The following is a 12,295-nucleotide window of genomic DNA, read 5'->3' as shown; positions in this document are numbered from 1 at the left end:
ACAGCAATAGTTTAAGAAGCTGACAGACTGGAAGAAGAGCATCCAATGGAACACTAAGAAGGCTTCTTGATCTGAAAGATTTAGTGAGAGCCAGGAGTGTTGTGAAGTTATCAGCATTACAGACTTATTTATGCTGAAATTCACATTGTATAATCAGTTAACCTTTTGTCAAAACCATCCTAAAATCTCTGAAGGGGAATTTTTCATTTTGAGGAGTAAGTAAAAGGTCAGAGTGAACTATTTGATGCAATAGTGTAAGGGTCAACCCTTTGTTTATTGTGACATTTGTTTAGGCAGATGATTGCCATTGGATTATATTTGGCAGACTTTGCCCCCAACTTTGTGGAAATTTTAAAACATATAAAGAAGTTTAAAGAATTGTACAGTGGACATTCATATACCTACCTTTTAGATTAGACAATTGCTAATCTTTGCTGCATTTACTTTATTCTGTATCTATCCATCAGTTGATTTTATTTTTATATGGCTTTATTGAGGTATTTACATTCTATTAAATTCACCCATTTTAAGTAAAACCACTAAACAAGTTTTAGTAAATATAAACAGATGTACAACCATCACCACAATCCAAGTTATAGAACATTTTCATCACCCAGAAAGCTCCTTTGTGTCGGTTTGTAGTCCGTAAGTTCCTTTGTGCCCGTTTGTAGTCTGTCCTTGCTCCCAGTCCCAGGCAACTGCTGATTATCTTGCTGCCTGCATAGTTTTGCCTGTTTTAGAAATTTCATATAAATTGAATCATACAATATTTAGTCTTTTGTGTCTGGCTGCTTTCACTTAGCATAATATTTTCTAGTTTCATCCATGTTATATCACATCAGTAATGCTTTCCTTTCATTGACCAGTGATGATTTTCCATTGTATGGACATATACCACATTTTGTTTATCCATTCTTTCATCAGTTGATGAACATTTGGGTTGATTCCAGTTTTGGCTGTTATGAAATACGCTGCTATGGTCATTCCCATCCAGGGTTTTATGTGGACATGTTGTCATTTCTCTTGGATCGATATCTAGGAATGGGTTGCTAGGTCATATGGTAAGTTTAACATTTTAAGAAACTACCAAACTGTTTTCCGAGGTGACTGTTACTTACATTCCCACCAGTGTTATATAAGGGTTTCAGTTTCTCCACCCATTTGCTAGCACCTAGTGCTGTCAGTCTTCTGGATTATAATCATTCTAATAAGTGTCAAGTGGTATCTTGTAGTTTTTAATTTGTGTTTCTCTAATGACTAATAATGTTGAGGATCTTCTCGTGCGTACTTGCTATTGACACTTTTTTTGTTGAAGTGTCTTTTCAAATCTTTTGCCCATTTTTTAAAAATTAGGGTGTTTGTCCTATTATTGGGTTGTATGAGCTCTTTATATGTTCTTAATTAAGTTCTTTATCAGGTAAATGATACATGATTATTTTCTCCCATTTTGTGGCCTGTCTCTCCCATTTTCTTATAAATATCTTTTGAAGAGTAGAAGTTTAATTTTAATGAAGTCCAGTTTATCATATTTTTTCTTTTAAGGATTGTGCTTTCAGTGTCATATCTAAGAAATCTTTGCCTGAAACTGATGTCACAAAGGTTTTCTTCTCCGTTTTCTTCTAGAAGCTTTGTAGTTTTCAGTTTCATTTAAATCTGTGACCGATTTTGAGTTAATTTTTCTGTGGTATGAAGTAAGTTCTGTATTTTATCTGTTTGTTTTGTATAATGATCTTCAGTTATTCCAGAGCCATTTGTTGAAAAGTCTGTCCTATCCTCCATTGAATTACCTTGGCACCTTTGTGGAAAATTAACCATAAGTGCATGAGTTTACTTCTGGACCATATTCTGTTCCATTGATTTGTATATTTTTCCTTAAGCCAGTACCCCACTGCCTTGATTGTTGTAGCTTTATAGTAAGCCTTGAAGTCAGGTGGTGTTAAGTCCTCCAACTTTGCTCTTTCAAGATTGCTTTGGATATACTGGTTCCTTTTACATTTCTACAAATTTTAGGCTCAACTATTTGTACCAAGAACCCCTTCTTTGATTTTGATTACTGTGTTCAGTGTATAGCTGTGTTGTCTGGTATGGTAGCTGTGATCACATGTATATTGGACTTTTGAAATGTGGCCAGTTTGAATTGGTATGTGCTATAATTGTAAAATATACAGTGGACTTTGATGACTTAGATGAAAAAAAGGATGTAAAATATAGTTCAGTAATAATTCTTTGTGGATTACATGTTGAAATAATATTTTAGATATATTGGGGTAAATAAAATATATTTATAAGTATTTTTCACCTGTTTAAAATCTTGGTTTTCATTTGTTTGCTGCTATATCGAAATATATTTGATTTTTATATCTTGATCTTCTATTCTGTTATCTTACTAAATTTATTCCTTCTAGTAATAGTTTTGTAGATTCTTTTAGGATTTTCTGTGTAAACAGTCATTTTATCTAGGAATGGAGATAGATTTGCTTCTTCCTTTCTAATCTTTCAGTATGTCTTTTTTTTTTTTTAATTGCCCTGGGTAAGACCTTCAATATAATGTTAAATGAAATGTTAAAAGTGGTCATCCCTGCCATTTTCCTGATCTTAACATTCACTGTTTCATTGAGTATGTTTTCCGTAGATGCCCTATATTGGATTCAGGCAGTTAATTTTTCTTCTTAATTTGCTAAGAATTTTTATCTTGAATGATTATGGAATTTTGTCAAATGAGTTTTCTTGCATCTACTGAAATGATCATTTGGGTTTTTTCTGCCTTTATTTTGTTAATTCAGTGAAATATGTTAGGAGATTTCAGATGTTAAATTAGCCTTCTATTCCTGGGATAAATCTCACTTGATTATGATACTTGATCCTTTTTCTGTATTGCTGGATTGAATTTGCTCAGATATTTAGATTGGTTTTTGTATCTGTGTTCATAAGGCATGTTTGTCTGTAATTTTATTTTTGTTGCATTTTTGTCAGACTTTTATATCAGGGTTATGTTAGGCTCATCAAGTGAGTTTGTTAGAAGTATTCCTTCTTGCTCTGGTTTCTGAAAGTGTTTGTATAAGATTAGTGTTGGTAGAATTCACCAGTAAAAACTTCTGGGTCTGGAATTTTGTGAGGAAATTTTTGATCATGAATTCAATGTCTTTATTAGATACAGAGCTATTCAGTTTTTCTTTTTCATTTTGTGTCAGTTTTGGTAAATATTTTTTGAGGAATTTATCAGTTTCATCTAAGATACCAAATTTATTAAAATTCAATTATTCATAGTATTTTCTTATTTTGCATTTAATATCTGTTAAATGTGTAGGGGATAGTCCCTCTTTCACTCTTGTTTTTGGCAATTTGTATTCTCTTCTCAATTGTTCTAGCTAAAGTTTTTGTCAGCTTTACTGATCTTTTTAAAGAATCAGCTTTTGGACTTTATTGATTTTCACTGTTTTGGATTTTACTGCTGTTTTTATCTATTATTTCCTTCTTTTCACTTTGAGTTTTATCATCTTCTAGCTTTCTTTAGGTGGGCCCTTATGTCATTGATTTTTGGACCTTTCTTTTCTAGTATAAACATTTACAGTTTTAAATTTCCCTCTAGGCATTATATTAGCTGCATCTCACAACTTTATGGTATTTTCATTGTCATTCAGTTCAAAACATCTTCTGTTTTTCTTGTGATTTCTTCTTTGACATACAGGTTCTATAGAATTACGTTTTTTAATTTCCAAATATTTGTTATATAAGAAGAGTGTGCTTGGCAGAGAACACTTAGGAAGCCTCATTGGGATGCTGGAATCATTTGGTCTATTGCTGGACTCCTCAGGGCGGTGGTTCTGCATTGGATCCTAATGACTATTCCACTAACGCTTAGGGTTTTGTCTTGTCAATGCTGGAGAGCACTGTTAGGTTTTAAATGGGTAAACTGATCCGGACAAGATGTGAGAGTGCTAAGAATTGTCCATTACTGTAATTATTATGTTGAAGCTTCAGGAAACTCATCCTGAGAATTATGGAGTGGAGGGGTCCAGACAACAGACACTGGCATATCAGTATAATATACCTTCCCTTTGTCCAGGTGATAGTGAAACCTTCTGATAGGAGTGCTTAGGAGAGGCAGGACTTGAGATTTGGGCATTGGAATGGTGGTGATGGGAGAGGGTGAAGTGTTAAGTAAGAGTGAGACATAGAGGAAAAGGCCAAGGGAGGTGTCGGATGCCTCCAGTGCCAAGATGGGCATTCAGGAGGAAGAGCATGTTTAAAATACCTGAACAGGTGCTGTGAGAGACTCATCACAGAGACCAAGAGAGGTGTGAAGGCAGAGGAAATTTAAGTGTGAGATGAAGCATGAGAAATGTTTGTTGAACTTGGCAACAAGGGAGTTTATATTGCCTGGTGTATGTGTATAAAGAATACCTCAGTGTGACGGAGGGTTCAGCTCAGTGGTAGAGTGCATGCTTAGCATGCACAAGGTCCCGGATTCAATCCCCAGTACCTCCATTAAAATAAATAAATAAACCTCGTTACCTCCCCCCCCCCCCACAAACACACACAAAAAACAGAGAATACCTTAGTATATCCACCATCAACAATTCTGATAGATTGAAATTCAGCAATTAAAATCAACATTTTGTCAAACTATGAACCGAATTGAATTCCTATGGGCAGTTATACCCACTAAACTTTCTAAAGTATTATATATAAATTATCAAGTATGATTCTTGAGAATAGCTTTAAAATGTAGTTCAACATTTTGGGGGAGGAGTAGTGGGATGGGAAAACAACTCTCCTCTTGAGAGTGTTAAATTCATCAGAACTATGCTTGACTCATGGTCTTGTGACTGTCCAAAGTGGACAAATTCCACCAGCAAAGGGTTTGCAATTTAGACAGGGGTGATATTCCCAGGCGTTCTGGAAATAGTGAGATTCCTATTTCCATTGAGAGGGGCCCTCTTTGACCCCTGGGATTGAATGATGGACTTGATTCTGTCTCTGTGAGGAGAGGCTCAGATTTATCTGTGAGTAATTACCTTGGGACTCGAGATTTTTGGACAGAAACTTCCTAGTTCTTAGTTTCTAGTCTTTTCCTTGATTAGTGTTTTCAGAAATAGAAAAAAACCTCATAAATTAATAAGACTTTTAGTGTTCTTATTACAAGTTGATCTAATAGAACCATAAATTTATTTTGAACATGACATGGTCGTTTTTCTTCCTAAGTATTTAGTCTTTTTTTGGCTTTCGGTGGTTGATTGGGGAAAGTTTGACCTTTCATTATAAGTCCTTGATAAGACATAATCCTAACTACTAAACAGGTTGTTAGTTTCTTGATCAAAACAAAACAGTTCTGGGGGGGAGGGTATAACTCAAGTGGTAGAGTGCATGCTTAGCATACATGAGGTCCTGGGTTCAATCTCCAGTACCTCCTCCAAATATAAATAAATAAACCCAATTACCTCCTCCCCATAAAGAAAAAAGAGGAAGAACAAACAAACAAAACAGTTCTGCAAGAGTTCATCTTGGTTCTGCTGAAAGATTTCCTCCTCCGTGATTGAATACATAAGAGTGGAAGACTCTGCAGTTGTGAAGTGTTGTCCAATAGATTCAGAATGGATAGATTCAGAATGTATTGCTAATAAGCTCTTTGAGTATTAAACAGTAAATGGTAGTTCATTCATGAGAGAGCTCAGCTGTTTGTACTCTAAGAAAGATTTTATCTTTACTGTTTTAATGTCATACATAAGGTTTGTATGTACGTCCTTCTGCTGAAGATGGCTTAAGTATGGGCTGCCACAGCCCCCCCCCCCCCCTTTTCTGTTCTCAGGTCACCTGAGGTCTCTTCTAGGAGACTGCTGAGGAGGGCGGGGTGGTGTGAAGTCAGTTCTCTCTTGTGACTCAAATCAGGGAGGAGGTGGCCTCCCTGAGACTGCCTTTTAGCATAAATTCTTTGAGGTACTCTTCCTCCACGCCTGTGCTGTTTTGCTCAGAGGGCCTTTTGGAACCTGACTTCGCTGTAGATCTTCCCTAGTGTCCATTACTGGGCAAGGTGCAGTAATTCTGCATTTTGCTTAAATTAATGGTCTCAGAATTCCTTCAGGTTTATAGTGGTTTATTGAGGGGAGGAGTCCCTGATCTTCTGTGATATATACTACAGACATGATATGGGCAGTTCTCACTGCCCCTCACCATCTGTGATATGGGGATCACAGTAGCTCCTCCTGCAGAGGGCTGGTGGGAGGTGCATTCAGTGGACGCATGTGCCTATAAAGTGCTAGATGCATCTTCTCTTCACATTACCTATTCTTAGCAGAACTCAGCTCTGCTGGAATATTCTGAGTTGATCATTAGTGGACTTGTAGTCATCAGTAAAATTTTCAGTTTCAGCAGAGGGTTGTGTTGTTTTCCATGAATGGGCTATACCTGGTGTGCTAATTCTGAGGCTTTGTTGCTGCTGTTAGTGCTGCTTAGATCAAGGGATCAGACCAGATGTGGTGTTAAAATTGTTTCTTAAGGAAGGTCAAGAAATTTCATTTTGAAAATCCACAGATTAAAGACATAATGTCATTTAATAATCAGCATGTATTGAGTGGCTACCGTGTGTCCAGTCCATTTCTGGGCTCTGTGGATCTGTGAGAAGCCACCTGACTCCTGTTCTTAGCCTAAAGGTTCCACCCTAAACCATCTGTGGTGGTAAGGGAAGGTGGCTGCTGAACATGGCCAGGACTCCTCTGGTTTCCTGAGTGCCTTTGATAGGACCTGGTAGCCACTGCACCATGAGACATTTAGAAGTTAGGACAGAAAACAGTGGGTATAAGTCTGACTGGGCCCCCCTCGGTAAGAGAAGACTAAAAAGGTTCCAGCAAGGAGCTCATCTAAAGCAGTATCATTATCAGGTTTTAAAAATATATTTGTAGCCAAAAGCTACATTCAAGCAAATTTTAACAATTTAACAATAACATTTTAGACCAAATGTTTTGTCTCTGTTTTCATTCTGTGATTGTTGTCTGTTGTGTATTATACAATCATATAGAAGGAATATCAGCTATAACTCAGGAATCCTAGGCCTAAAGTCTCCGTGGGCCTCAACAAGTAAATACTACAGCAACATGCATGGGCCAGATGCCTCTTACCTAGTATGGAAGGGAAGTGGAGGACCCCCCTACCCACCACCCTTAGTGAAGTAAGCTGTCTTGAGCCCTTGGTTGATTTCAAATGTGCCTGGGTTGTAGGACCGGGAAGCGCTCACTCACTGCCCAGCCTTTGACACTGATGGTGCATTGGGACATGCCCCTGTTTAATAGGGACGTACCTGTCTCCTTTCAGGAGTGATTTGAGCTCTAGGGATCAGGACCACGTGTTGGCCACTGTGTCTTCCCTTCTGCAATTCTTGTCTGTGGACCAGGCATGCACCACCTTATAGGCCCTTGGTTGCTCCTGTGTGAAGACTCATTCCATTGAGCAGAGTACCAAGGTTCTGTGTGTTCTCTTGGCTCCCTAGGCTGAAGAGAGCTCCTTGTTTCTCCTTGATTCAGTATCATCATCATGCTGTGCAGTGCTTTCTCTCGACCTCCAAATGCATCCTAATCTCCAGGCCACCAGCCATATTAGATTAGGCCCCCAGCCCAGTCTTGATACTTAGGGTATTCTGTTTTATAACTAGCTAACTTGCCTTGTGAACATTAAATGTTAAAATAAATGTGAACTACTTTCTGTGTCAGTAAACTTACCTCTGCAACATCCTTTTCAGTGAATGCATGGTAATCCATTGCATAGACCTGTCATATATTATTTGTCTGTTTTCTTTCTGTTGGACCATAAGGTTATTTCTAATTTTTCGCTCTAGTAAATAACACTGCACTGTACATATGCCTTATCATTTCCTCAGAAAGAATTTACAGAAGTAGAATTTCTAGTTCAGAGCACCTTCTGAAGCTCTTTGTTAGCTATAACCATTGTACTTTAAAAGAGAGTGTAGAAGCCAGAAGGGCTGCCTACAGACTTTTAAATCATCCTTGGAATTAGGGCTCATTGGTTGGAGTGTTTTTTGTTTGTTTTGCTTTGTTTTGCTGGGTTTGTACAGGAAGTCCAAGCTCAGAGATTTTCTGCAAGTAACAGGCCTAATTAGAGGTGCACTTTACATGTATTGCCTCCTACAGCAGCTTGAGAAAACCTAAATTACATTAGGGAACCCACAACTCTTTTGCCTAAATTGGATGCTGTGTTGTTGTTACTGTAAATGGGATGATTTTGCTTAAGTTTCAAATCAAACCAATTTATTTCAAGGGTCGTTAATGAAAATAAATATAGAAAAAAATTAAGAGATCCGGGAAATCATTTAGATTATGAGTCTGAACTTAAAAGATGAAGCAGAGAACCAAGAGGAAGAATTTGGAAATCAAGCCTGGGCCTGCAGTAGACATGAATGTATGCATGTATGCATTTCTCAAAATGTGGAGGACTCTGAAACTACAGTTGTAATTTGATTTTTCCTTTCTTCTTTCTAGGTATCTCATTCAGTTGCTAAACTTATATTAGTTAATTTCCACTGGCAAGTCGCAGAGATACTGGACAGGTAAGGTGTTTGAGAAAGGAGAAATGGCATCACCCGTAGCTCCCTTCTTTGCCTACCCACCCAGTGGTGATTATTGTTTATGTTTTGGAGAATGTCCTTACAATGTGCATATTATATTTTTAAAATACTGGATCATATTGTATAGCCTTTTTTCTCTCAATATATAGAGAATATTCCATGTTCTCAGCATGTTCTTTCTACCTCAGTTTTAATGCTGGCATAGTATTTTATCGTATAGATGTTCCATACATTTCCAAACCCCTGGTGTTTAGGCAGTGAAGTTCGTTCAAATTTCTTATGCCATTATTAGTTTTTCATCAGTGCCCTTCTACATAACAGTTGTTAAAATCTCTAGTTACTTCTTTTGGACACATCAAGTGAGGAATAGGTCATAATGTAGTGTAGATTGCCTTCAGAGAAAATGTCAACCAGCTTACCACCCACCTCCAGAACCAGAGCCCTTGGGGCACAGACCTTTAGGGTCTCAAGATGTCTTGGACATTGTCAGGAGGAAGGGTTTCTCCTCCTCCTGCATCCTCTAGGGAGATCCCCTGTGCCCCACTCTTAAAGGCACGTGCTTCAGTCTAGCTCAGGGCTTCTCACCCTCAGCACTATAACATTTTGGGCTATATAACTCTTTGTTGTGACAGGACTGTTCTGTGAGTTGTAGGAGGTTTGATCAATCCCTGGGCTCTATCTACTAGAATTCCTTAAATCAGACATGCTACTAGAGTGCCAAATAACCCCTGAAGCCAAAATTGTCCCTGGTGAGAAGCACTGGTCACTCCCTTGCTCTTCCACACTGCAGTGCGTCTTCCTTTCTCTATGTGGTGCGATTCTGTTACCTGCAGGGGAAGGTCGTGCTTTTCCTTCTTTAGAGTAAGAAGACCAGACCAGCTGGAGCAGCTCAGCCCACTCATGAAGGGGCAAATGCTTTCCTGGTTCACTAACAGCACTCTCACTCTCTGTACTCAAGAGCTGAATGCATTTAGATAGACTTCCAGATGAACTTCACTGTTGGCACTTCTGCTTCAGCTACCCAAACTCTGGAACCACTTAGGTTCCAGTAGTGGGGATCAATCATTGTACAAACTCTCCTGCCTAAATTGGCAATGGAAAAGATTTAGATGGCTAAAGATTAAGATACTAGTGTGAGAACTAGGAATAAAAGTTGAAGGAGGCATTCTGACTAGGTGCTGGAGTAAGGAAATCACACATATGAGACGTAGTTCTTCCCCGCTCAGACTCCTGGTATCTTGGTAATGCGTTTACCTGGACTTTGTGCAGCACTTCTGTTGCCACATGATAACTGTTTTTTATTTTAAATGTACTTATGTCACACTCTTTCCAGAAAGAAATTAAATTTTTATTATGAAATACTTCTTTTTAAAAAATGTGTACGTGAGTGTGCACACCACTCATGGGTATGTGTGATGTGTGTAGGTTTTAAAAATAAATAAAGCAAACATTCTAAGTGTCCACCCAAACAAGAAACCCTCTGACACTACCCAGAGGCCTCTGGTGGCAGTCCCTGCCTGGCCACATGCACTTCCTTCCTCTCCTAGATGACCAGTATCTTGAATTCGGTATTGATAGTCTTCTTATTTATTCTTTTTTTTTAATTGAAGTATAGTCAGTTTACAATGTTGTGTCAATTTCTGGTATACAACATATTCTTACTTATTCATAAACTATGTATCTTTTAGTTTTGTATGTTTTTAGAACTTCACAGACATGGAATCATTTTGTATGTGTTCTTCAGCTTTTTAAATTAACAAGGTTGCATTTCATGACATTCATCCTTCTGTCAAAAACCATTTGTGAAGGTGGGAAGGGTATAGCTCATTGTTTGAATGGGTGCCTAGCATGCACAAGGTCCTGGGTTCAGTCCCTAGTACCTCCATTAAAGACAAATAAACTATAAACCTAATTACCTCTCTCCCAAAAAAATTTGTGAATTTTCAGGGGTTTTTGCTGTTATAAATAATGCAGCTCTGAAATCTCTTGTACATGACTCACAGTGTCACATAATTTTTCTAGGGTTAAGTATAGAAACTGAATTGCTGGGCTGTAGGGTATGTATTTCTTCAGCTGTACTAGATAATATTAGAATGTTTTCCAAAGTGATGGTGCCATGTTTCATGCCCACTAATAATATATGAGTGTTCCTGACACTGTCCGATTTCAAGCTTTACAATCTGGTAGTATAAATGGCATCTAATTGTATTTGTTTGTTTGTTTATAAATTGTTTTTAATTTCAATGTCTCAGACTACTGAGGAGATTGAGTATCTTTTCATATATTCAGTAATGATTTGTGCTGCTTCTGTGAAATGCCTGCTTGTCTTTTTTTTTTTTTAACATCTTTTTTATTGAGTAGTAGTCATTTTACAATGTTGTGTCAAATTCCAGTGTAGAGCACAATTTTTCAGTTATACATGAACATACATATATTCATTGTCACATTTTTTTTTTGTGCTGTGAGCTACCACAAGATCTTGTATATATTTCCCTGTGCTATACAGTATAATCTTGTTTATCTAATCTACGTTTTAAAGTCCCAGTCTGTCCCTTCCCACCCCCCGCACCCTTGGCATGCCTGCTGTGTCTTTTGCCCATTTTTTATTGTTATTTTTCATTTCAAATGAACTTTTAGGAGTTTTTATTTTGTTTTGTTTATTCTGAATGTCATTTTTTTGGCCTGTTTTATATGTGTTGAATTATCTTTCAATTATAGCTTGGCTTTTCACTGTGTCATGTCTTCTGATGAACTGAAGTTCTTAAATGTAGCATAATTTGTCAGCGTTTTCCTTTATGCTTTGCATTTTTTGTGTATTAAGATATCCTTTCCTATTCTGAAGAGATATTTGCCTGTAATTCCAGAAGGGGACTTATAGCAGATATGGTCCTTAGTAAGTATTTTTCATATAGTTCAGTGCCTTTAAAACAGGATTTTATTCTCATGCCAACTGAGAGCTAAAGAATTTGAAAAAGGAAAAAGTATTTGTAGTAAGGTAAAAGGAAGCTTGGTTTTGTGAGAAGGTAATTAAAAGACAAAGACACTTTAGTATGACTGCAGCACATGCTGGTCTGTCCTGGTTTTGTTCAGAGGTAGGAGTGTTTGTCTTCAGTTTCTGATTCCCTTTATTTCTGCTTTTTGTTTTGTAGGTACAAGTCTAATTCTGCTCAGCTGCTTGTTGAGGCTCGAGTTCAGCCCAGTCCATCGAAACATGTGAGTGTTTCCTACTTGAGTAAGGCTTCTTCTGATGCACGTGACTTTTGCTGTGGCTCACAGTGTTGTTGAGAACTATCTTGTTTTGTTTATAGTGCAATACGTCCAAGATATTTGTTCCAATATGGGCCTAAGTCTTCCATTTCCATTATAGTTTGGAAAATTTCCTCATAGATGAGGAGTTAATCATTGCCTGTCCTGGGGCCCTTTCCAGCCTCACTTTCTTCTTTGCACTTAAACGCAGCCTGCACACCATTCCTGCTGTGTTCCTTGGTGTTCCGAAGCTCACCACGTGCCTCTCTGACTCTACTTGTACCTTCCCTGGCCTGTAATGTCCAGATCCTGTCCCCATCTTTGCTTGTGGGAATGGAACTCACCTTTAAAGACCCAAATCCAAGCCATCTCTTACAAAGCCTGTGTCCTGGGATCATTCCCCTCCAAACTGTCAAGTTATATCTTTAAACTTTTACATGTGTGTTGTAGTGATTCACTCTTATCTTGTCAGCT

At 37.8% G+C, this 12,295-nt stretch overlaps 1 protein-coding gene across 3 annotated transcripts in view; it reads left to right on the top strand.

The window, feature by feature from the left end:
* Positions 1-12,295, top strand: part of ARIH2 (ariadne RBR E3 ubiquitin protein ligase 2) — a 45,717-nt gene that overhangs the window by 20,114 nt on the left and 13,308 nt on the right. For all 3 annotated transcript variants that reach the window (XM_031470277.2, XM_031470278.2, XM_031470279.2), the window contains 2 exons: positions 8,490-8,557; positions 11,725-11,788. In XM_031470277.2, the coding sequence (XP_031326137.1) occupies positions 8,490-8,557; positions 11,725-11,788 (132 nt within the window). The remainder of the gene's footprint in view (positions 1-8,489; positions 8,558-11,724; positions 11,789-12,295) is intronic.

Source organism: Camelus dromedarius, chromosome 17 (assembly GCF_036321535.1).
Source record: "Camelus dromedarius isolate mCamDro1 chromosome 17, mCamDro1.pat, whole genome shotgun sequence".
In the NCBI taxonomy this organism is placed as follows: Eukaryota; Metazoa; Chordata; class Mammalia; order Artiodactyla; family Camelidae; genus Camelus; species Camelus dromedarius.
This window is presented reverse-complemented; position numbering and strand designations above follow the sequence as displayed.